The sequence below is a fragment of the Crotalus tigris genome, unplaced genomic scaffold (assembly GCF_016545835.1).
Source record: "Crotalus tigris isolate CLP2741 ecotype Arizona unplaced genomic scaffold, ASM1654583v1 scf7180000018553.2237530, whole genome shotgun sequence".
In the NCBI taxonomy this organism is placed as follows: Eukaryota; Metazoa; Chordata; class Lepidosauria; order Squamata; family Viperidae; genus Crotalus; species Crotalus tigris.
The window spans coordinates 979,856-1,005,845 of NW_024097074.1; the positions used below are offsets into that span (position 1 = coordinate 979,856).

The 25,990-nt window shown below is 42.4% G+C and overlaps 1 protein-coding gene across 1 annotated transcript in view; it reads right to left on the reverse strand.

Annotated features, from left to right (window-relative positions):
• The window catches only part of NAMPT (nicotinamide phosphoribosyltransferase), a 29,640-nt gene extending 17,497 nt beyond the window's left edge, over positions 1–12,143 (reverse strand). The window contains exons 1-2 of the mRNA XM_039354466.1: positions 11,909–12,143; positions 2,781–2,937 (exon numbers count right to left, since the gene is read on the reverse strand). Of these exons, the coding sequence (XP_039210400.1) occupies positions 2,781–2,937; positions 11,909–11,968 (217 nt within the window). The 5' untranslated portion in view covers positions 11,969–12,143. The remainder of the gene's footprint in view (positions 1–2,780; positions 2,938–11,908) is intronic.
• Positions 12,144–25,990: the final 13,847 nt, after the last annotated feature.

Sequence of the window (25,990 nt, forward strand, 5' to 3'; positions counted from 1 at the left end):
TATCTGCTGGCAGGTAGCCAGTAAAAGTACAAGGATTTTTAGATGTTGATCATTAATAAGGGCCATTTTTAAATCCATGCTAAGTGCACCTCATTTATTGAAGCAGACATACAGTATTTTAACCTTGTGAACTCTCAAGCTTCTCTTTCCATTATGTATTCAAGATGGACAGCAATTAATATTTATATGTATTTATAAAGGTGTAGGTACATACATATGTAGGTATACATAGCATATTTATATGTGTGTTATGTATGTGTACACTTTACAGAGCAAGCCACAGAATTTCATTTTTAATGGGTGCCAGTGTGCCCACAGTAAAAAATCACAATAAGGGCTGGGTTATCTTATCTTATCTTCAAAAACTTCAGACTTCAGCAAGCATAGATGCTTATTTAATTTCCCTGTTGAAAAAATCCTAAGTATATCCAATTAATAGAATGGCAATCCATGAAACTTGTAACATACAAATCAGATTCGGCATACAACTGACATCATATGTATTTTCACCTAGCTAAAATTTCCAAGTCCTTTTCAAAGACTATTCAGCACTTCAAAGGAGGACGTCTTTAAGGCCAGCTTCAGAGATAAATGCACTTAGCACCCTTGGAAAAAATCTGACATGTAGATTTCAGTTAAATTGTTTCCTAAGAGAATGCGATAGAATCAAGAAACGCTGTTCTTCTTTTCTATCGGCTTACGAGCAATCTTCAATCGTTAACAATTCTATCAATATAACTAATCACTGATTCAGCATTCAAATAGCTTAACTGGATAATTGCCCATTAATAGCATAATAGGTACACAATAAATAGTCAGATTCTGAACCACCTCAAGTAGTAATATAGTTTAAATATTACCGTATTTTCTGGCGTATAAGATGACTCAGCGTATAAGACGACCCCCGACTTTAGAGACGATTTGCATGTTTAGAAAGTCATCTTATACACCAGAAAATACGGTATTTTATGGCGTATAAGATGACTCGGCGTATAAGACGACCCCCGACTTCGGAGACAATTTGCATGGTTTAGAAAGTCGTCTTATACACCTGAAAATACGGTACATAGTACAGGAGATAAGATAGGAGACACATGAACGAACCACAGAAAAGATGATGAACAAATCCTTTTAATTTTACTTCCTGGAACTGTTGCAGGAATAAGAGAAAATATCATTTTATGGTGTCTTTGAACTCCATTCAGCAAGCAGCTATCAACTGCATCAATAGCTACAAAAAAAAAAAATTAGCTGCCTTAATAATGAACATTCCTAATATGAGTCAGTTGCCAATCCTCCAAATTTTGATCTCCCGACCCTGGGGTTGATGCAATGGTGGTAAGTGTGAAAAACGGTCGTAAGTCACTTTTTTCAATACTCTTGTAATTTTGAACAATCACTGACCGAACTGTTGTAAGTCAAGGACTAACCTGTACTATAAAATGACACAATGTAAACACAGAAAATGTGCATTGCAGGTATGAAAATTTAATATATCTGGTTAACAGCCTTTAAAAGACCCCGGAATAAGCTGTTCCTCAAACTTTAGGAACTGTTTATTATAAAGAACGAATAAACAGTGGGGTGCCCCAGGGCTCTGTTCTGGGCCCAGTGCTCTTCAACATCTTCATCAACGATTTGGAAGAAGGGATAGATGGGGGAATCATCAAATTTGCAGACGACACCAAGCTGGCAGGAATAGCCAACACTCCAGAAGACAGGCTTAAAGATACAGAAGGATCTGGACAGACTTGAACACTGGGCACTAACTAACAAAATGAAATTCAATGGTGAAAAAAGCAAGGTTCTACATTTAGGCAAGAAAAACCAAATGCACAAGTACAGCATAGGTGGCACCATGCTCAATACTAGTAACTGTGAGAGGGACCTCGGAGTCCTAGTAGACAATCACCTAAATAGGAGCCAGCCGTGTGCTGCAGCTGCCAAAAAGGCCAACACAGTGCTAGGCTGCATTAACAGAGGGATAGAATCAAGATCACGTGAAGTATTAATGCCACTCTACAATGCCTTGGTAAGGCCACACTTGGAATACTGCATCCAGTTTTGGTCACCACGATGTAAAAAAGATGTTGAGACTCTAGAAAGAGTACAGAGAAGAGCAACAAAGATGATTAGGGGACTGGAAGCTAAAACATATAAGGAACGGTTGCTAGAATTGGGTATGTCTAGTTTAATGAAGAGAAGGACAAGGGGGGACATGATAGCTGTGTTCCAATACCTCAGGGATTGCCACAAAGAACAGGGAGTCAAGCTATTTTCCAAAGCACCTGAAGGCAGGACAAGAAGCAACGATCAAGGAGAGAAGCAACTTAGAACTAAGGAGAAACTTCCTGACAGTGAGAACAATTAATCAGTGGAACAACCTGCCTCCAGAAGCAGTAAATGCTCCAACACTGGAAGTTTTTAAGAAGAGACTGGATAGCCATTTGTCCGAAATGATGTAGGGTTTCCTGCCCGAGCAGGGGGTTGGACTAGATGACCTCCAAGGTCCCTTCCAACTTTACTATTATTATTAATTAAAAAAGCTAAGACATAGCTGAATCCAGATCTTGTATTTATATAAGCAATTAATTCAGGATAAAATAAGTGCAGCGCATATTCAAGGATACTTTTATGGCCTATCCTTAATACAAGCCCAATTTAAGACATTTCAAACATTATTCTTATGACACAAAAGGTAGCAGAGAAATTACAATGGGGAATAACAGCAACAATATGGAAAAATGGCTTTTGAAAATCCAGGAGGGGGGAAAAAATACCTTGTAAGTATTTATTAAGTATGTACTGCAACCCGTAAAAAACTGTTTCCTCATATTTCACTTTCCTTAATTTGGAGTTCTCCGTCTTCTTTTCACGACACTCAAAGTAGGAATAAACTTTGCTCGTATTGGGTGGATATTGTTTGTAATGTGTCACCTGCAATAAGATAAACCGGATTAAGAAAATACTTCAGTCCATAAGAAGAAGGGGGGGTTAAAATTAAACCATGGTTTAAGCATTTTTTTTCAAGGATCACTTTCATCCTCCAGGCTTGACAAAATTCGAGGTGGCTCAAATCTTCCCAATTTTAGAAGCAAGGAACATCCATTGCTCCATTTTCAATTGTAGGCTGGCTATTTTGGAGCATTTCATTCTTCTTGCCCATTTTATTCCTAACAAAGATTTGTCCCTGTTTCTTATACACAACAGCCATCAAAAAAAGCCCTTGCCACAATTGAGAAGTGAAACTGACCAGGATTCCAGATAAATGTGAAATGTGATAGACAGGATTAATTTTCACTCTGCAGCTTTGCAATTAGATTTATTAGCAGCAGCATGCTTTTAAGACCAAAAAAAAAAAAAATTGCATTCAAGCACAGGTTAAGCCTATGTTTTGCCCAGAAATAATTCATTGGACAGAACGCGGTATGCTTATATTATCACGCAATGTACCCATGTTTTTTATTTGAACAATAAATCTCAAAATCTGTGCCTTGTCAATTAAAAAAAACATTCTTTAATCTCTCCCGTACACAGTAGGCTTTTTGACAACACCAAATAGCAACGGTGGATGTAAAGAACAAAAAGATGCAAATAAAATCTTATTTTCTACAATAGGACACAAATATTAGTGATAGAGGCGTGGCTACAATAAGTGAATACAATGTTTGGTCTCAATGGTAACATGATTGCATTTAAACCTAAACAAATATTAGAAAAAGTGCTTAATTAAAACAATAAGCACTTTTTGGCTCAGAATTTGACCCAATACTTTTTTCCAGTAAATGATTCCAATAATCTTCTATATTGGCACATTTTGTTTAAACATAATCATTCCCCCAAACATTCTTTTTTTTACTTTACCCAGAATGTTTATGTGATGACATGGTTTCAAGGGAAATTACGTATTCTGACATTTTCGAGGCAAATGCATTTTATTTCCCTTACCTGAAAAACTAAAAGCTGTAGATTAAAAGATTTTTAAAAGTCAAAATTTCCTTTTCACCCACCACTTATGCTTTAATTTTTTATCTTAATTTTTATTTTACTTTTGCATTTCTGTCAGCGTGAGCAATGAATGAATTAGCCTGGTCAGTTTCACTCTGTTTTTGATACACAAACAGAATGATGTAACAGCGTTTGCATGTCCCAACACTGCAAGAACATCATTTGATAAGGTACACCATGAAAATAAGGGAAATATAATTAATCAGATTCCTAGGTCTAAAAATCCTTAAAGGGCTGATAAAACATATAGAATATAACTGACAGTACTGTACACATTTACTTCAGGTACAAAATCAGCAGCATCTAAAATAGAAAAGATGGGTTACTCTCTTTGTTGCTAACTGCATTACTCAAAGTTTTAAAATGCAGATTAACGAAGGGGCTGGATGCTGTTTTTGACTGTTTGATCCATGTCATGCTGCCATTATTATTACTTAGGACAGTGGTGGCAAATCTATGGCCCGGGTGCCAGAGGCAGCACTCAGAGCCCTTTCCGTGGGCACATGCGCCGTCGCCCCAGTCCTAGGCCTTCAGCTCGGTTTTATAAAACCTTTTTGCTTCCTCCGCCGTGTGCAAAAAAAAAAAAGGTTCAGTCAATTTCAACTTCTCGCGGGAAAAATCTTGCAAAGTTGGGATTGATTGAACTTTTTAGTCCCACCCACTCTGCCATTACCACCGCAGCCATGCCCACCCAATGGGCCATACCCACCCAGCACCCAACGATGCATAAGTGGGTTTTGGGCTGCAGTTTGGGCACTCGGTCTCTAAAAGATTCGCCATCACTGACTTAGGAGTATCACACTGGTCCAAGTATCAACATTGTGCATTGTGTGATTCCCACCACACATTTGTAAAATGCTAGCTGCCTATATAATTACCTAGCATGTTGAGGCTCCAAGGCGGATAGGTTTTATGCATCTTTGGCTGAGAAGTGTTTTAAAAAAAGTTTTGTTTTTTTTAAAAATAGCACCTCTCTTTTCATATCAGCTGTCCCCAAAATATTAACTCTCCCAGTGTTCGTTGTTAATGAAGTGCTGTGTGTGTGCCAAATTGCATCTTCTTTTCAATACTCTTTTCATAACCACCTGTCCAGAGAACAGATGGTGACTATTTTGATAGAACTGTGGCTATTCAGTTATAAGTGGTTTTAAGTTTTAATTCACGTTGGAAGGGGCGGGGTGTTTAAAAGAAAATCCAATACGACGAAGTACGATGTATTGTGGGTTTACTAGCACTTCCGCCCCCCCCCCAGCTACTCAGGGTAATAAAAAGACTGCAGAGTATATTATGGCAACTCCAAAGAGAAAACAGCTTTATTGGGAAAAGCAACTTTGCTTTTAAGAACTCGTGTGGGGTAGTGGTAGTCCTCGAACGTACGACAATTTGTTTAGTGACCGTTCAGAGTTGCAATGAGACTGAAAGTGGCTTGTGGTCGTTTTTCATGCAGCATCCCCGTGGCCAGGTGATCAAAATTCAGACGCTGGGCAACTGGCTCGTGTTTATGTCGGTCGCGGGGTCACGTGATCCCATTTTGCGACCTCAACTGGGAAGCCGGATTCACTTTACAACCGTGTCACTAACTTCACAACTTATCACTGATCAAGAAAGGTGGCAAAAATGGGGTAAAACTAAACAACTTCAACAACTAAAATTTGGGGGTCCGTTGCGGTGGTTGAGGATTACCGGTAGTGGGAAAATAGATGACTTTTCCTTATCAATCCAGGCTGTAAGAAACACATGTTTACTATACTCTGTTAAATTGATAATAGTCTATGTTTTAATTCTAGCCATCTGAAAAATGGGGGTTCTTTCTCTTTTCTCAGGGCTAGTAACAAAAGGGTCTCAAAGAAGCAATTGCAAGGACAAGCAACTTCACGGAAAAGAACAGGGAATGTTAATGGGGCCAACCCTATTCAGAAGTTGTGACAACTTTGTCGACATACCAAGAAAAATCTTCTATAATAAGTATACATGCACACAAAGAGCAGCAGCAAGCTTTAGCTTAAGACAGGAGTAGGCAACTTTGGCTCTTTTACGACTCAAGGACTTCAACTCCCAGAATTCCTGAGCCAGCCACGCTGAGGGGAAGGGGAGAAGTTTCCAAACTGAGCCAGGCTGGCTCAGGGATTCCGGGAGTTGAAGTCCACGAGTCAGAAAGCGGCCTAGGCCTAGGCCAGAGGTAGGCAACCTTGGCTCTTTTATGACTTGTGGACTTCAACTCCCAGAGTTCCTCAGCCAGCCACGCTGAGGGGAAAGGGAGAGGTTTCCAAGCTGAGCCAGGTTGGCTGAGGAATTCTGGGAGTTGAAGTCCACGAGTCATAAAAGAGCCAAGGTTGACTACCCCTGACCTAGAAGTTCTATCCCTACCACCAGACAGATGCCAGGAAAGTCCACAATCCAGATATAGGGCAGGATGGGGAACCTTGGCTCTTTTATGACTCGAGGACTTCAACTCCCCGAATTCCTGAGCCAGCCACGCTGAGGGGAAAGGGAGAGGTTTCCAAGCTGAGCCAGGCTGGCTCAGGAATTCTGGGAGTTGAAGTCCACGAGTCAGAAAGCGGCCTAGGCCAGAGGTAGGCAACCTTGGCTCTTTTATGACTCGTGGACTTCAACTCCCAGAATTCCTCAGCCAGCCACGCTGAGGGGAAAGGGAGAGGTTTCCAAGCTGAGCCATGCTGGCTCAGGAATTCTGGGAGTTGAAGTCCACGAGTCATAAAAGAGCCAAGATTGCCCACCCCTGGTTTAAGAGGTAAAAACATGTGCTTTTCATTTTAAAGAAAGGAAAGACACGTAGTCCTTGACTTACAAACATAACTGAGCCGAAAACGTCTGTTAAGTGAGACAGTTATAAAGCGAGCTTTGCCCCATTTTAAGCCCTTTCCTGACATGGTTGTTAAGTGAATCGCTGCAGTTGTTAAGCTAGCCATCCGGTTGTTAAGTGAACCTGGCTTCCCCCTCGACTTTGCTTGCTAGAGGGTCGCAAAAGGAGATCACACAACCGACCCCAGGATACTACAACAGTGATAAACATGAGTCAGTCTGCATTTTGATCACATGATCGTAAGTGTGAAAAAGGCTCTTAAGTCACATTTTTCGGTGCCATTGTAGCTTCAAATGGTCACTCAATGTTGTAAGTTGAGGACTATCTGGACTCCGTAACATCTTCACTTCAGGCTATCTATTCAGCATTTTTTCAAATATGATTGATTACTGCTCCCATCATCCCCAGCTGTCATGATTGGGGTAAGACTGGTTACTACAGTAACCAACCCAAACATTGACAGGACATAAATTTAGAGCAGGAAGATGCAGACTATGCTGTATATTAATTTTAAATTTACTATATAAGAATATCACATTTTGCTGCAGATCTGAGTTTTTCAGATTTCTTGCCAGTAAAAAAAAAATCCAGCTCAAAATTAAGCACTCACGGCTGTACGTTTTGACTGGCCAACAAATTCCCTCACCCATTTTTTTTTCCCCTGTTACAGTATTCCCAAAACATCTGGTAAATTCACCTTGCTAAGCAGGATTCATTTTTCATTTTCCCAAATCCTCTCTTATACAATTGTTTTCAGAAAACTGCAGAACTGCAGAAACGAGGCAGTGCAAAACAATAATTAAGCAGGTAGTTCTAACTACCAGATAAATTCTGAATTTATTCACTAGAATTATGACACCGCAGATAGGCTGAAGTAGGCCAAAGTGAATTTTATTCGTAAAGAATAAAATGAGGATCTATAGTCATAAACAATGTAAACCAGGGGTGTCCAATCTTGGCAATTTTAAGACTTGTGGACTTCAGCTCCCAAAATTCCCATAGTTGCCTCTGGAATTCTGGGAGCTGAAGCCCACAATTTTTAAAGTTACCAAGACTGGACACCCCTGATGTAGGGCGTTTATATATTTTAACTTATCCTCTGCATTTTATAAAATTGAGAAAGTGCTCAAAAGGTTAATCCAGGAACAAGTAAGGAGGGCCCGCCAAACAACATCCAATCAGAAGACCCATATAAGTTTCTCTTAAGCTTAAGTGTCAGGAATTTTGAGCTGGTTCCAAAATCCAGGATCTTGGATTACGGTTGTAATACATAACTAGCCTAATTAGGCTGATTTCATTTGGAATTCAGTGCAGGCAATTGTCACCCTCCTTTCTATTTCCTGCATTTTTCTTTTCCCAATTAATTTATTTTAGTATTTGGTGTTCTGGCTTAATTTATTTAAATCCAATGGATAGACTTCTCAGGAGGATCTTGGTATCAAACAGGACTATTGCAGTAGAATCGACCTATCAGCATGTGCAGCCCAGTAAAATCTTATCAACCAAGAGGGGGAAGAATGTCAGGATCCACAATAATTTTTTTTTCCAGTTAAGATCCAGTGCTATAGAATAATCTCCCTTTCAAGGGCAATTAACTGGCCTTGTCAGTGGCCTTCTGGAATTTGTAGAAAGAGAATATTTGGGGATTAAGAAGGGACTGTGACTTGCGTCTTCTTTCAGGGTGTTTTTCTAAGCAGTACCCTTTAGGTTTTAACATTTTTATGATCCCATGATAAAATCTCTGGCAGTCTCTAGGTCAGTGTTTCTCAACCTTGACAATTTTAAGGCATGTGGACTTCAACTCCCAGAATTCCACAGCCAGCAATGCTGGCTGTGGAATTCTGGGAGTTGAAGTCCACATGCCTTAAAATTGTCGAGGCTGAGAAACACTGCTCTAGGTTGATTATGGCAGTGTATATATACATCAAGCTGGAGGGGAAAGAAAGGGTGTTTTTCCTATTAATTTCCTTGCCCGGGTATAGCTTGTGCTTTCCAATGGTTCATCCACCTTTCTGTATAACTGGGTTAGGGGGAGGAAGTTCCACTTGTTTTCCATACCTGCACCCACAAGCTGGACAGACTAGGTTGTGCGTGCAGGAGGAAATCTAGCCTGTCTTTCAAAAAAAAAAAATTCCAAAAGAGGGTTGGGGATAAGCTTTAAATTATCATCCTTGCAGCTCGCAATGAAGTCCCACAGTGAAGCTTGCTTCTGAATTTGTCTACCTCCCTGTCTGTCTATCTATCCTTCTTACCTATCTATCTTTTTACCTACCTACCTACCTTATCTATCTATCTACCTCAGTGTTTCTCAACCTTGACAATTTTAAGGCATGTGGACTTCAACTCCCAGAATTCCACAGCCAGCAGTGCTGGCTGTGGAATTCTGGGAGTTGAAGTTCACATGCCTTAAAGTTGTCAAGGTTGAGAAACACTGCTCTACCTGATTGTGAATCCTGTTCATTTAAATAGAATATATGTGTTCAACTCTTCCCTGTTGAAATTCATAAGCCCTCTCTCTAGATCAGTGGTGGTGAACCTATGGCATGGGTGCCAGAGGCGGCACTCGGAGCCCTCTCTGTGGGCACACGTGAAGTTGCCCCAGCCTTGCTTCCCCACGTGACCCCGTCCTCTCCAGCAGCCCCCCTGGAGGAGAGTCGCCCTCGAGCGTGGCCCACGTGGAGCAGTACAGCCAAGGACATGGCAACCAGGCAGCGTAGACAAGACTTTGCCCTCACACCCCCCATCATGCAGTTGATGCTGCAGGGTGTGGGCAGAGGCCGTGGCCGCCATAGCACTGCTGGGCTGCCTGGGCGATCTGCGGCGGGTTCTGGAGGCAGTGAGTGACCTTGCGGGCAAGCGGGGTGGGGGCGGAGCAGGGGGTGGAGCAGGGATGGGGCCAGTTTTTGGGCACTCTCTAAAACAGTGTTTCTCAACCTTGACAATTTTAAGGCATGTGGACTTCAACTCCCAGAATTGTTGGCTGTGGAATTCTGGGAGTTGAAGTCCACATGCCTTAAAATTGTCAAGGTTGAGAAACACTGCTCTAAAAGGTTCACCATCACTGCTCTAGATCAGTGGTTCTCAACCTGTGGGTCGGGACCCCATTTGGGGTCGAATGACCATTTCACGGGGGTCACCAAACAATGCAGTCCGCCATTTTTTCCCCCCTTTTCCTTAGCTGTGCTACTCCCTTTTATTCTATTGGCTTTTGAAAGCCAATAGAATAGACTCTCTTGAATAGAGTCTAATTCTATTGGCTTTCAAAAGCCAATAGGAATTGTCCAGGCTGTCTCTGCCCTGCTGAGCCCGCCAAAAGTCCCATTCTGCAAACGGTGCTGCACCAGTTGAGTAGTCCTCAACTTACGACCAGTTGAGTAGTCCTCGACTTACGACCGGTTGGGAGTCATGGCATTAAAAAGGTTTGAGAACCATTGCTCTAGATTGTGCATAAAGTAGATCCAACTTCAAAGACTGCTCCAAGTGAATTGCTACCCCAAACTGATTTTCTCTGGGTGTAACGGGACCACGATACCCATGCTTCTATGCTGCCTAAAGATCACGTAGGTTATTCCTTTACACAACACATCTAATTGAGCATTGAGAAAGGCTGCATTAGAAGTTATAACCCTAGCCACGATCTCAGTCAAACTAAACTTTCCTGCCTCCTTTGAAGCATTCGAGCTGTAGATTTGCATGTTGTATAACTCATAGCTTCAGGGACTTTATGACTGGCACAACTGGTTAAGATTCTCCTGTGGATATATGAAATAATTTCTGCATTAAGCAGTTTCCCCTGTCATGTAACTGAATAAATATCTAGGTCATCCAACATATAAACTCTGACTGTAATTATAAGGCAACACGTAAAATACATAAATACAGCCAATAAGGGGATCCAAACCACAAATCCTAATAATTTTTTTTTTTTTAAAAAAAGTCCTGCACTATCAATATTAAAAACCAATTTTGGGGTCTTTCCACAATCAGGCAAATAATTATATTTTTGGAAGCCCCCAATGGTTCGATTTGGCTAAGCTACCGCCTGCAATTTGAAAAATGCTAGCAGCTTTTGAGACTTCACAGCTGTAAAATCCTTCCTCCAAGATCAGTCAAAGAGACAACGATCCCGAGAGCCAGAAGCGAAATCTCTCCTAGCCTTAACAGAGCTTGCAAATCAGAAACTCCGCTTGCAAACGATAAAAACCCGACTTAGCAGCCAATTTTCTCTTCGCAGGCAAATTGCCCTGTAATTCCAAGGCTAATTCCCTTTTGCACACACACGCACGCACACACACACACACCGAGCGATGGAGAAGGGAGAAAGGGTCCAACACTCGCGGGGTTAAGAATGTTACGTTTCGGTTTCCCAGCAAGGGAGAAGATCAGGTCGCTGCCCCAAGTTTCACTTTGCATTTCTTGCTCAATTGCTACTCCTCATTCTGCGTACTTTCCCGACCCTTGGAAACTTCCGAGCCGGAGTAAGGCGAGATATATATATATATATTGGGGGGGGATGGATGAGAGAGCCCCTTTGACTCTCGCAGCCCTGCAACTCCGCTTTAGGTCAAGCACGTGCAAAAAGCTCCCAGGTTCCATCTTTGCACCAATGGGGGGGGGTTGCAATTGCAGGGCCCCAAAAGACGCGCTGCTTGCTGCTCCATCCTCGCCCCCTGCCCGACCCCCCCCCACCGGAGCCTCCTCCAGGGGGGGCTCCCCAATCTCCCGGCTTCCCCCCCGAGGCAAACCCCCTCCCCAAATCTCTTGCATCTAGGAAAGAGGGGGGGACTTAGGAAGAGGCTTGCTTGCAGGGATCCGGGCGCCCCCCACCCCCCCCAGTCCTTAACGACCCCCCCCGCCTTTCCAGCAAGCCCTGCCGCCCCGTCACACACGTTGCCCAGGGTACCCCCACCCACCCACCCACCCAACCCAGAGATCAGCCCCGGTGTTGGGGGGGGGGAAGAGGAGAGCGCTGCTGGGCGCCCGCCCGCCCCGCGTGGAAGGAGAGCCAGGCTGGGTTGGGGGGACCCCCCACTCTCTCCCGTGCGCCCCCTCCCTCGCCTTGCTCCCCCCCATCCCAACCTTGTAGGAGTCGGTGGCCAGGAGGAGGTTGAACTCGGCTCCGAGCGCGGCGCTCTCCATGCTGCCTGGGGCCGGTCGGAGGCGCAAGGGCGGGCGAGCGAGGAGGCTGAAGGGCACCGCGGTCCAAGGCGCGCCCCGCCGGCGGCCCCCCGAGTGCAAAGGCGAAGAAGGCGGGCAAAGAGAAAGGGGCGCCGCGGCCACTCGCCTGGCCCACCCTCCGGGACCGCGGGGCGGCGCCTTGACGTCACGCCGGCCCTCGGGCCCGGATTGGACGGCATCCCTCCCCGAGGGGGGGGACGGGGCGGGGGAGCTGTGAGGTCACTCGGAGCCGGGGACGCCGTCTCTCGCCGCTCATTGGCTCCCGTCGCGCGAGGGAGGGGAGGGGAGGGGGAGTGACGTCACGGCCCGCGGCTACCCGGGACGCCTTCGCGCTTCTGTTTGGGTTGGGAATCTTTGCCCCGGCTGGAGAGAAGCTACGGAGGGGGGGCGGAGTTGAGGAGGTTGACGTCACGCACGAAGGGCGGAGTTGGTCCCTCTGGTTGGACGGGATAGGGTGGTTCGGGAGGGGGGGGAGCGGGGAGGGCGCTAGGTGACGCGCGCGCGAGCGCCGGGTGACGGAGGGGGGGGGGAAGCGCGCATGCGCAGCCCCGTCGAGGAACGAAGGTTTCTGCTTTCGATTCTTCGCCTCAGGGCGAGCCGGGGACGGTCGCGCCAAGGTCGCGCGGGTTCGCCTGCACGTGTGAGCGCGTCGCTGGCTTCCTCGTGTCGTCAGGGCGCGAGGAGAGGAGAAAGGTGCCAGTTTTAAAGACGGAAGACACACATACACACACACGCGGCCTCATTTTAAAAACGTAAACGGACATTTGAGCCTCTGTGGAGACGGAGCTGAGTGGGGAAACCCACCCGGGGAAGGAAACCATCAAGCCAAAAAAAAAAAAGGCCCGGTCCCAATGAGTCAACGTTTCTCAAGCTCAATAGTTTTTAAGGGCGGGCCGGAGAGGGAGAGAAACTCCCAGGATTCCCCATCTGGCACTTCGGGATGGGGAATTATGGGAATGAAGGTTTCCTTCCCCCCCCCTTAAAGCTACTGACATTGAGAAACATTGTATTAAGATATAAGATAAGCTTTATTGTCACTTTTCTGTAAACACTGACACACACACACACACACACATCCATACATACACACACACTCCATATATTAACTTTAACTAAATTAACTATACTAAGCCAAAAGTAAACCAGGTTTGTACTAACCTCATAGTGAGCCAAACATAAGCCATGTTATGGCTTAATATGCTCTATTTGTGTGTGTATATATGTGTGTGTGTGTGTGTGTAGATGACAGATATAGAAAGATATAAATAGCACATACATACGCACTCCGTATATGCGTATACATATTCAAACTCTACACACACACACACACATATACACACATACACAGACATCTATTTTACGCGGGAGAAAACCCGAATAACCAAAGACCTATATACAAACACCCGCGAAAACCTCAGAAAACACACACACACACACACATATATATATATATACACATACACACCACACACACACACACACACACAAATACACATATTAAGCCTTAACATGGTTTATGTTTGGCTCAGTATGAGGTTAGTATAAGCCTGATTTACTTTAGGTTTCAGGAGAAATAGGAAAAGAAAACGAAAATTCTGTAGTAGGTTACATAATACAAGTCAAGAAATTCCTCTCTTCCCCCCCCCCAGGGCGAGGTTCAAGCAATCTGTTGCCACACCTATTTGGCAAGAAAGTGTTACATTCTTTCCTGAATGTTGACTTCAATCTGGTTCACTGATTGCATTTACATTTTATGACTTTTCTTGCCACATTTGCTAAGTGAAATCACTGCAGTTGTTAAATTAATAACATGAATCTGGATTCCCCATTGGCTTTGCTTGTCAGGAGGTCGCAAAAGGTGACCATGTGAACCTGGGACGCTGCGACCATCATTAATAGGTTGCCAAGCATCGGAATGTAAATCACATGACCATGAGGATGTTGCAGTGGTCATAAGTGTGAAAAATGGTCATAAGCCACTTTTTTCAGTGCCGTTGTAACTTTGAGCAGTCACTAAATGAACTGTTGTAAGTCGAGGACTCACTGTATGTTGCTTGATGGATTGTGTGCCATCCTAGAGACAATGCAGATTTTCTTCATGAAAATCTCTCCCTAACTTCTTTCAGGTTTCCCAACTGGAACTGAATCCGTCCACCTTGCTCTTAGTCCTTTTCTTTCTCCTTCCACTTTTTCTAACATTAGAATAGAATAGAATAGAATAGAATAGAATAGAATAGAATAGAATAGAATAGAATAGAATAGAATAGAATAATGAAGAATAAGATAGAATAGAATAGAATATATATTGGAATATGGAATAGAATAGAGTCTATTCTATTCCATATTCCATATTCCAATATATATTCTATTCTATTCTATTCTATTCTATTCTATTCTATTCTACTCTATTCTACTCTATTCTATTTTCCATATCTTTTCTATTCTGTTCTGTTCAGTTCTGTTACTCTATTCAATAGAATAGAATATATATTGGAATATGGAATAGAATAGAGCAACAGAACAGAATAGAATAGAAAAGAATATGGAATATGGAAAGTAGAATAGAATAGACTATAGGAATATGGAATATGGAATAGAATAGAGTAACAGAATAGAAAAGAAAAGAATATGGAAAATGGAAAATAAAATAGAACAGAATAGAATAGAATAAGATAAGAGAATAGAGGAATGAAGAATAGAATAGAATACAGTAAGAGAAGAGAAGAGAATAGAGGAATGAAGAATAGAATAGAATAGAGGAATAAAATAATAGAAGAGAAGAGGAATATAGAATAGGATAGGATAGAATAGAATAGAATAGAATAGAATAGAATAGAATAGAATAGAATAGAATAGAATAGAATAGAATAGAATAGAACAGAGCTGGAAGGGACCATGGTGGTCTTCTAGTCCAGCTTTCCCGCATAGAGTTGGGGTCTTCGCATATTTGTTCATTTGCATCCCACCTTTACTATTTTTCATGAACAAAGGCAAATATACATGTCCCAGGTTAATGTTGCAAGATCCATTATGGGTCAGTCAGTGGAACCAGAGGTTTAATCTTCCAAGTTTTCAGACTCATTCTAGAGTCCAGCCTCAGGGAATTTCTCTCTCACAGAATATGTGCTGTGGGCTATTCTCGATGTGGTATTTATATGGTGCCTAGTTGTGTGTGGCTTTTTAATTCTTGATTGGTATGTTGATAGCTGGTGATTGATGGTTGTTTTCTTGGGCTGCCAAGCCCTCGCCTCCTAAGTTGACTGACAAGGGGCCCATTTCCCGGGCTTCAATCCCTTCCCTGGCTGTTTTTGTACCTGCTCGGCCAACAATCTTAGTAGCTGCAAAACAGGCGGTAAGTCATGGTGCTAAACACACACAATATTCCTTCGTCCTCCTATTTTCCCCAGAGCAACAGACCTGTAAGATGGGTTGGGCCGGGAGGGAGTGACTGGCCCAAAGTCACCCAGCTCGTTTTGGTGGCTAAGGCAGGACTAGAACTCACAACCTCCTGCCTTCCAGCCTGGTGGCTTAACCGTTAGCCCACAACTAGCTATGTTTTACGACCAAAATGTCATAAAACGTTACCTGTAGCCAATTCTTGATGTTTGACTGTAGAGTACAGTTCAGCGTGGGCTACTCATCTCTGAATTTTTAAGAACTTTTCCAGTGAAGGCAGTATACCTTAAAAGCTTTGCCTTCAAGGCACGGATGAATCTGGCAAGGAAATAATGAGTTTCCTCTTAATATAAAATTTCAGTTTCCTTTCTGAATAATTTTCTAGTGAAACATATTCCCTCTGGTTGAAAAAAAAAATTAAACCACAGTAGGTGTTCTCCCTAACTGTGAGTGAACTTCCTACATCTCTAACTGAGATTACTCATGTCATCATTACGCTTTTTGGTCCGAAATATACTGCTTGGGTGGAAATTAACCTTTTCAAAGTCTGTAACAGCAATTGTCCTATACATGGGGTTGCTTCTGAACAAATGAATGTGTTTTATGTTAGCTATACAGAATGAGTGAAGAAATGTCATTTGAAACCTCTGTTCTTTTCGTGTCACCTTGAATTAAAATCCTCTTCCAATTGCTTAATTTTTAACTTTCATCCCTGTTGCAGGATTAATGTTTAAATTCTCCTGCTGTCATTCAAACAGGGTCCCTTTATATAATAAGCATGGTGACTGGGTAACTAGAGGTTTAAACACATCGGCATGCTCACCTTTTGATAATATTCCATCTACAGGAGGTCATTGACTTATGACCGTTCATTTAAGGACCGTTCCAAGTTACAACAGCACTGGACAAAGTGACTTTTGACCGTTTTCACACTTACGGCCGTCACAGCATCACCACAGTCATGTCATCCAACTTCAGATGCTTGGCCACTGGCTCATTATTTATGACCGTCTCAGTGTCCCAGGGTCACGTGATCGTCTTCTGACAAACAACATCAATGGGGAAGCCGGGTTCACTTAAGAACGGCGTTGCTAACTTAAGAACTGCAGTGGTTCAACTGAAAAAAATGTGGCCAGAAAGGATGTAAAATGGGGCAAAACTCCCTTAACAAGTGTCTCACTTAAGCAACAAAAATTTGGGGGAATCAGTTGTGGTCGTACGTTGAGGACTACCTGTACTTGCGTCTTTTAATAATGTTGTAGCCTTTATGCTTCAGCTTCTGTGGGTTTTTTCTAGGGAAAACTGAGCTGAGTATGGCATAATCGGGTAGGGAATCTTGGCTCTTTTATGACCCGTGGACTTCAACTCCCAGAATTCCTCAGCCAACCACGCTGAGGGGAAAGGGAGAGGTTTCCAAGCTGAGCCATGCTGGCTCAGGAATTCTGGGAGTTGACGTCCACGAGTCATAAAAGAGCCAAGGTTGCCTACCTCTGCCTTAGGCTGCTTTATGACTTGTGGACTTCAACTTCCAGAATTCCTGAGCCAGCTACGCTGAGGGGAAATGAAGAGGTTTCCAAGCTGAGCCATGCTGGCTGAGGAATTCTGGGAATTGAAGTCCACGAGTCATAAAGCGGCCTAGGGCCAGAGGTAGGCAACCTTGGCTCTTTTATGACTCGTGGACTTCAACTCCCAGAATCCCTGAGCCAGCCACGCTGAGGGGAAAGGGAGAGGTTTCCAAGCTGAGCCATGCTGGCTCAGGAATTCTGGGAGTTGAAGTCCACGAGTCATAAAAGAGCCGAGGTTGCCTACCCCTAGCATAGATCGAACTTTGGTGCCCTCACTGTGTCTCTTAGTGCCGTGAGGGACTCGGAGAACTAAGCCACTGAACATGTTTAGTGCAGTTTCTGCTTTGTAGCAAACGCTGTGAAGGCATTTTCTCACTGGGAGGAACTTGTTTTGCTTCCTGTTCCCGGGAATTTCCTCCTGACCTAATATCAAGGCATCATAATGTCAACATTTTATTTCTTCTTCTCCCACAGTTGAAGAGGCTTGGAAGGGCAGTGTTGACGTTTCTACCATATGGTCATCTTTTTTTTAACCCTTGCTGATAAAGTATAGCAAGGGAAAGGAAGTGTAGGGGTTCAGGTGCTGGATGGAATCCCATTTTTTCTCTTTCCTGTTGGTCATCTTGTTGACCTACCCTTCCTCCCTCCCTCCCTCCTTCCCCCTTCCTTCCTTCCTTCCTTCCTTCCTCCCTCCCTTCCCCCTTCCTTCCTTCCTTCCTTCCTCCCTCCCTCCCTCCCTCCCTTCCCCCTTCCTTCCTTCCTTCCTTCCTTCCTTCCTTCCTTCCTTCCTTCCTTCCTTCCTTCCTTCCTTCCCTCCTTCCTTCCTTCTTTTGAAAGAAAAGTCTTCATCCTGGTTCATCCAAGCTGGGAATAAACATAGCAACTGCTTTGGGAAGAAGGTTGTAGTTTATTGGAGAGGAGAGCCAGATAAGAAGATGGTTCTGGCAGCAAGAGAAGTGAAAAAAATAAAAGGACTGATCACATATAGGAAGTGGGTTTTTATATCCTCAGGAGCCTTTTGTTTGGAGTTGTTCCTGTGGTGTGAACTTTGACCTGAGTCTGAGTGTGCCTTTCTGGTATTCTGATGGTGATGGGTCAATCTTATTATGTCCAAAGGTCATATCCTGCTTTCCTGGGACTGATGACTCTTAGAGTTTGGATGGGATATGTAGATTTTAGGTCTTTTTCTTCTTAATCTCCTAACTCCCTGGATTTACATCTGCATCTCTATAGAGCTGGTTTCTGCTTGGGGAAGGGAGATCTGGGGCTATTAAGAAAAACTGGGCATGCTTTCCTTCGTTTTTAAGATCCTTTGAGGAAATATATTTTCCTGCCCTTTTAATATTTCTTTCTCTGGGGGGCTGACTTCCCACACTTCCTTCCATCTTCTCTCCCTTCCTCCCTCCCTCCTTTCTGCTTCCTGTTGGCCATCTTGTTGACTGACCCTTCTTTCTTCTTCCTTCCTTCCTTCCTTCCTTCCTTCCTTCCTTCCTTCCTTCCTTCCTTCCTTCCTTCCTTCCTTCCCTCCCTCCCTCCCTCCCTCCCTCCCTCCCTCCCTCCCTCCCTCCCTCCCTTCTTTCTTTCTTTCTTTCTTTCTTTCTTTCTTTCTTTCTTTCTTTCTTTCTGCCACATGGAAGTTTGTTTTAAGGCCCAGTGTGCTAGACTAAAAATTAACAATTTTCTCTGGTCCTTATTTAAAGGCACGCTTTATACTAATTTGTGATCCACATGGATGCACTTTAATCAAAATTATTACCCCCCCCCAATAGATTTACTTTCCTTTAACATATGCTGCTGCTGCTGCCAAACGTATTTATGAGCCTGTAAAGGTTCAGTCTGCTGTTACACGATCCCTGCTCTGGCAGCCTCTTCATTATATTACTGTAATATAAGATGACAGGAGTTTTCGATTCTGGAGAAATCCCCAGTTAGAGAGCAAATGGCTGCAGCCAGATAGAGTTTCATCTTTCCTAATCTGCTGCAGTTCCACTCACTGCTTCTTTGTCCGCTTTAAGATTTTATACTTCTGTTTAAAGGCTAGTATTTGAAGCAGCACCTTTCCCTGTCTGAACTGATCAAGTATGAAGATCTGATGGGGGATTCTTCTCAAGTTCCTTCGATACTATACGAGGGGCTGCTTAAGTCTAAGCGGCAAAGTTCCACATGGACACTTGATGGCAGCAACGGGTAAATGTTCAATGTCCCTTGGTTGCCCTCTTGGGGTCATATGGACTATGTCGGGTAGGCAACTTTGGCTCTTTTATGACTCGTGGACTTCAACTCCCAGAATTCCTGAGCCAGCCACGCTGAGGGGAAAGGGAGAGGTTTCCAAGCTGAGCCATGATGGCTGAGGAATTCTGGGAGTTGAAGTCCACCAGTCATAAAAGAGCCAAGGTTGCCTACCCCTGGTCTAGACTCTAGGCCTAGGATAGGGGTCTTCAAACCTGGCCCTTTTATGACTCATGGACTCCAACTTCCAGAATTATTATTCTTCTTCTTCTTCTTCTTCTTCTTCTTCTTCTTCTTCTTCTTCTTCTTCTTCTTCTTCTTCTTCTTCTTCTTCTTCTTCTTCTTCTTCTTCTTCTTCTTCTTCTTCTTCTTCTTCTTCTTCTTCTTCTTCTTCTTCTTCTTCTTCTTCTTCTTCCTCTTCCTCTTCCTCTTCCTCTTCCTCTTCCTCTTCCTCCTCTTCTTCTTCTTCTTCTTCTTCTCCTTCTCCTTCTCCTTCTTCTTCTTCCCTATCCATTATTGGACGTTGGCGATCATGTTGGCGATCCTGTTTTTATCAGCAGCCGCACAAAAAAGTGCTGCTGAGTTTTGTCCAAACCTGTCCCTTAGATTTTGAAGCCATGTTCTTCTTCTTCTGCCTGGACGTCATTTGCCTTCCATCTTTCCCTGGAGGATTAAACGGAGTATGCCGTATTTTTCTGGGTGGTGCATCACACGTCCGAAATATTCTAACTTTTGTTTTTTAATTGTTTTGATGAGTCCCCTTGGCTTTCCCAGGTGATCTCAGGCCAGTCAAATCTCTGTCAGTCCAACCCAGTTCACAGGGCTGTTGCTTTGGGGAAAATAACAGGAGGAAGGCACATTACGCCTGTTCGCTTCAGTGACTTATAAAGTAACAAAGGTGTGATAAAAAAAATCAAATAAATCTGGGCCTCTTAACATTAGCAGTGTGTACTTTGCTTTTGAACCAACAGTCACTCACCAAAACAAAAGCACGAGTTAACATTTCTATTCTTTATCTGCTGTACAGCTCTTGTTTATAATAATGTGCGTAATTCTGAGATAACAGAATTATAACATTACATAATTCTAAAACTACAGGCATCCATAACTGTAGAGTCATTAGCACAGAAAGATTCTAGAGCAGTGGTTCTCAACCTGTGGGTCGGGACCCCATTTGGGGTCGAACGACCATTTCACGGGGGTCGCCAAACAAGGCTGTCCGCCATTTTTTCCCCCTTTTCTTTGGCCATGCCCCTGGCACCCGGTGATGTATAAGTGATTGGGGGTCACCACAACATGGGGAACTGTATTATGGGGTCGTGGCATTAGAAAGGTTGAGAATCACTGTTCTAGAGAAGCCTGATCTTTTGGGAAAACGTGAAGAATATCTCAAGTTATCGGAACCGGCAGAGAGCTTTCCATGAAACACACCTGCTTATCAATATGAATCCCATCCTAGACAGTCTTAACTAAATCTTTGGCCGTCTTGATACTCTGGTTGTCGAACTGGAGAGAATTTCCTCCAATACCAATTTGTAGAATGGTACTAAACGTTAGTCGATCAACTTGCAAAATTGGATTTCAGAGCAATTTGGGCTAGGCTATGTTCCAGAAACCAACTTGGCAAGCCATTTGATCTGATCTGGCAAGCCATCTGAATTTTTCTTAGATTTATAGCCCTGCTGAGTTTACCAAGTCAGGCAAGATTTGAGCAAATGAAAAAGAAGCACGTAAGAAGATGCTTTCTTCGACTAGGGATGAAAATTAAGCCTGAATTCTGAAGCAAAAAAGTGTGCAATTGTGGAACTGTGATAAAAATGTTTTTATCTCTTTTATTATTATTATTATTATTATTTTCTTCTTTCTTCTTTTCTATTTCTCTTTTTTTATATATATTTTATTTTTAATTATTTTATAATTTGTTTAAGTAATGTATTTAGATTTGTTTATAGTTTTATAACTTATATTGAAAAGTTAATTTCCTTTTCATATTCTTTATGTATTTCCTTTTTTTTTCTTCTTTTCTGGTATTTATGTTTTTCTTTTTTTACATATATATTGTTGTTAATTATTTAGTAATCCGTTTAAGTAATGTATCTAGATCTATTTGTATTTTATACTTTTCTTAAGATTTTTTGAAGAAACTCTAATTAAGCCTATATCCAGCTCTGGGATAGTCGGGGGAGGGAAGGGGAGTGTTGGGGAGGGATGGGGAAAATTGTTTTGTTTTTGTATTGTAAAATCTTAAAAATTTTCAATAAAAAAAAATGTTTTTATCTCTTTAACAGGATCTTCTTTGTGAGGACCAGCCATCCAAACGTTCTTCAGAGTCCTAAGCTGACTGGATCCAGGATAAAGAACTATGCTTTTATGAACCTACCTATATTTTAATATTGGCTCGAATGACGTTGTTGATTGACTCAACGTGAAGAACGGTAAGTTGACAAACACTAGACATGGCGCCATTAGTCCTGGCTCCTCTGCTCTACGGTTTTCTCCTGAAAATAAATGACAGGTAGTCCTTGACCTATGGCCACAACTGAGTCCAAAATTTCTGTCGCTAAGCAAGGCAGTTGTTAAGTGAGTTTTGCCTCGTTTTACAACCTTTCTAGCCACCGTTGTTAAATGAATCACTGCAGCTGGTAAATTAGTAACCTGCTTGTTAAGTAAATCTGGCTTCCCCATTGATTTTGCTTGTCAGAAGGCTGCAGAAGGGGATCACGTGACCCCGGGAGACGCTGCAACCGTCATAAATATGAGCCAGTCGCTAAACATCTGAATTTTGATCGCATGACCCTGGGGACAGCACAGTGGTCGTAAGTGTGAAAAACAGTCATAGGTCACTTTCTTTTAAGCGGTCACTAAACAAATAGTTGTAAGTCACGGGCTACCTGTAATGGTTAGTTCAGGGGTAGGCAACCTTGGCTCTTTTATGACTGGTGGACTTCAACTCCCAGAATTCCTGAGCCAGCCACGCTGAGGGGAAAGGGAGAGTTTCCAAGCTGAGCCACGCTAGCTCAGGAATTCTGGGAGTTGAAGTTCACGAGTCATAAAAGAGCCAAGGTTGAGGACCCCGATATAGGTCAGGAGTGGGGAACCTTGGTTCTTTTATGACTCATGGACTTCAACTCCCAGAATTCCTGAGTCAACCACGCTAAGGGGAAAGGGAGAGGTTTCCAAGCTGAGCCAGGCTGGCTCAGGAATTCTGGGAGTTGAAGTCCACGAGTCATAAAAGAGCCAAGGTTGCCTACCCCTGGATTAGTTGGTTTTGAAAGCCATTAGTTCCTCTGTTTTTTTTTTTTAATTTTAAATAAAATCTGCTGCTGATAGATGCTTCAAAATGGTCCTTTGCTGACTTTGCTATTATTGCTAATAAGTCTTTTATCAGAGTAGTTTTTTAAAAATTTAAATTGGCTTATTGGAACACATTTTTAATGGTCACGGTTTTCTTATCAACTTGTAATTAGTATTATTTAATGAAGATTTGTTTTGAGTTACTTTTACTATCCGTTGCCAATCTTTGGAAGGCAGGTGGTCCTTCAAATAGGGCTGAGAAGCCTATTATGTATCTTGCAGTTGGATTGAGGTATTAATTAGAACTTTTCTGGCTGCATCACTTTATTCTGTTCGTTTTTTAATGTGCCAAATTGGGGAGATGGTCTTTTTTTAGTTTTACTCTGCTTATCAGGGTAACATGACCTGTTCTAAGAACTATTTGCTTGGAAAAAGAACTATGGGGCTCTTGATTCAGACAATGCCGTATCTTTTATACAAACCTTCTTAAGCATGGCAGTGGAATAATTTATTAGCTGGTATCTGGTTTGTCCTGTTCCACCAGATTTGTTCTGTAGGCTCAACATTCCTCATAGTCCATTTCATCATAGTGTTTTAAAGCAAGACTGGAAAATCAGAGTCAGTGTAGTGGCTAAGCTATTGAACTGACACTAAGGAAACCTAGATAGCTAGTTTATCCAGAATCGCAGAAAATCCCAGCTGCTCCTTTGTGCAGTCAAGTGGGGACACTGCACCACAACGTTTCGTTAGCCAGATTGGCAGCAAAAGTTATTGGTTTTAGTTTCTTCCCCTGATCATTGAAGATTATTCTAGGACAGGGGTCCCCGACCCCTGGTCCGTGGACCACACTCCCAGGCCACAGCATGCCAGCGACTGATCTGCACAAACAAGCAAAGCCCCATCCGCGGGATGCAGCCAGCACACAAAACCACGCCCTCTCCAGTCGGCGGAAAAGCCGCTCTCCACGGAACCGGTCCCCGGTGCCCAAAAGGTTGGGGACCTCTGTTCTAGGAAATGACGTTCACACATTTGGAGAGCATTCAAACAACCTCTTATCTCACAGCCACCCAGAGACTGGTTTGAAGGAGTCTGCTGCTTTGATCACTGCTGAAATGAGACATTGGCTGGGGATCCTATCGAAAGCGTTCTGAGATGTTCGCAAAAAGATGGATTGAATCGATCCCAAATGAGATGCATTGGACAGATTTCAAATGCTGGGCCCGAAATCTGTACGTGGTCACTCGTTTTCATTCTAGTCAGTGGAATCCGTGTAAAGTGACGAATACAGCCAGTCCTCGGCTTAGGACAGTTCGTTTAGTGACCATTCAAACTTACAAGAGCACTGAGAAATGTGACATGACCGTTTGTCACCGTTACGGCCTTTGCAGCATCCCCACGGTCAGGTGATCAAAATTCAGACGCTTGGCAACCGGTTCATATTTATGACGATTGCCGTGTCCTGTGGGGGTCACGTGATCTCGTTTTGCGACCTTCTGATAAGCAAAGTCAATGGGTAAGCCAGATTCACTTAACAACCGGGCTACTAACTTATCAGCTGCAGTGATTTACTTAACGACTGTGGCAAGGAAGGTCGTAAAAGGGGGCAAAAATTCCCTTTATCTTCTCACTGAACAACAGAAAATTTGGGCTCAATTGTGGCTGTTGAGTTGAGGACTACCTGTATGTAGAGACTGAGAGTAAATCAACCAACTGACTTTGTTTTCCCGACGTTAGAAAAGGCGGTTTGTAAAAGCAGCGTGGACTTTGCTCCCAGGAGCCTTTGCCCAATTTTGTTCTGTTACTATGAACTTTCTGAAAGGACCTTTGTCGTTAGGCTGTTGCATAAGGCCATTTCACCACTGATCTGTCCTTGGCCAGGGCAGGTTAGAGCAAAGCCAGCCCTGTCCCAAGAACAAAAGGAACGCTCTTGGAGTTTAAACTCAGCTACTCGTGACTTCATAAGAGACACGGACTTTGTGTACGTTCCTAGGCAGCAGGTGGATTTGCTATTGACCCCTTCCAAGAATTTATTTTCATTTCATTTCATTTCTATTTTATTTTATTTTATTATTTTTTTATTTTATTTTTTATTTTATTATTTTATTTTATTATTCTATTTTATTTTATTATTATTTTATTTTATTTTTTATTTTATTTTATTATTTTATTTTATTATTTTATTTTATTATTTTATTTTATTTTATTATTATTTTATTTTATTTTATTATTTTATTATTTTATTATTTTATTTTATTATTATTTTATTTTATTTTATTTTATTATTTTATTTTATTTTATTTTTCCTTTTGGTTTTTCTTCTTGTGAAGTGCTTGGAGCAACAGTAAATGTAGCTGATCCAAAGCAAGGGCTAAACTTGGCTGGACCGCTATCTGATTCTTCACAGGAATGCTATAAAATAAAATAATAAAATAATAAAATAATAAAATAAAATAAAATATAAAATAATAAAATAATAAAATAAATAAAATAAAATATAAAATATAAAATAAAATAAAAAAATAATAAAATAAAATAATAAAATAATAAAATAAAATAAAAAATAAAATAAAATAGTAATAAAATAAAATAAAGTAAAATAAAATAAAATAAAAATGCTAGGCAGATTTTGTGAAGGCTCCTACGCAGCAGCTTGAGTTCCAGGAAGTTATTTTTATTACATTACATTTCATTTTTCCTTTTGACTTTCTAGGGTAATTTATAGCCCTGGAGTAATTCCTGGTAGATTGCCATTAAAATACTAATCAGGTTTGCCTCTGAGTTGCCAAAGTCAGCTAAGTGCTGCTACTGGCTTGCCATCCTAATACAGGCCGTCCTCGACTTACAACAGTTCACGCGTACGCGCTAGCTGAGGAATTCTGGGAGTCGAAGTCCACAAGTCATAAAAGGGCCACGGTTGAAGACTCCTCCGTGCTACGACATTCAGTTTTCCAGTTAAAACCATGGCTGAGTCCATCTGTGTGTAGTGAGTTTAAATACTTTTCATCCTCACCGTGAGAAGGTGCTATGAAGTTTCAGCTGCAAATTCCCTTTCTACTGATGCAAAACATTGAAAGAGGATAGTGTAGTTTTTGCAGAGGGGCTGTTGAACTTACCTCTGCCTCATCATTTCATGCCTTTCGCTTGGACCCCAGTATTCTGTAGGAGCAATCAACTTTTCTTGTTGTTGTTAATTGCGAAGTCGTGTCCGACCCATCGCGACCCCATGGACAACGTTCCTCCAGGTCTTCCTGTCCTCTACCATCTTCTGGGGTCCATTTAAGTTCACACCTACTGCTTCAGTGACTAAGAAGATGTAATTTTCTTAATTGCTTATTGAAGCAAAAAGGAGTTAGCTAGTAACTGTGTGGCTGATCTCTCGTCCCTTGAGGAGTGCCTAGTTCTCTTTTGGGCTATGAGACTACAGCAGTTCAACATTGCCCTCTGTCGGCAAATTGACGATCGGCAGAGCTCTCTAGCAAGAGAACCTCTATCCCATTCG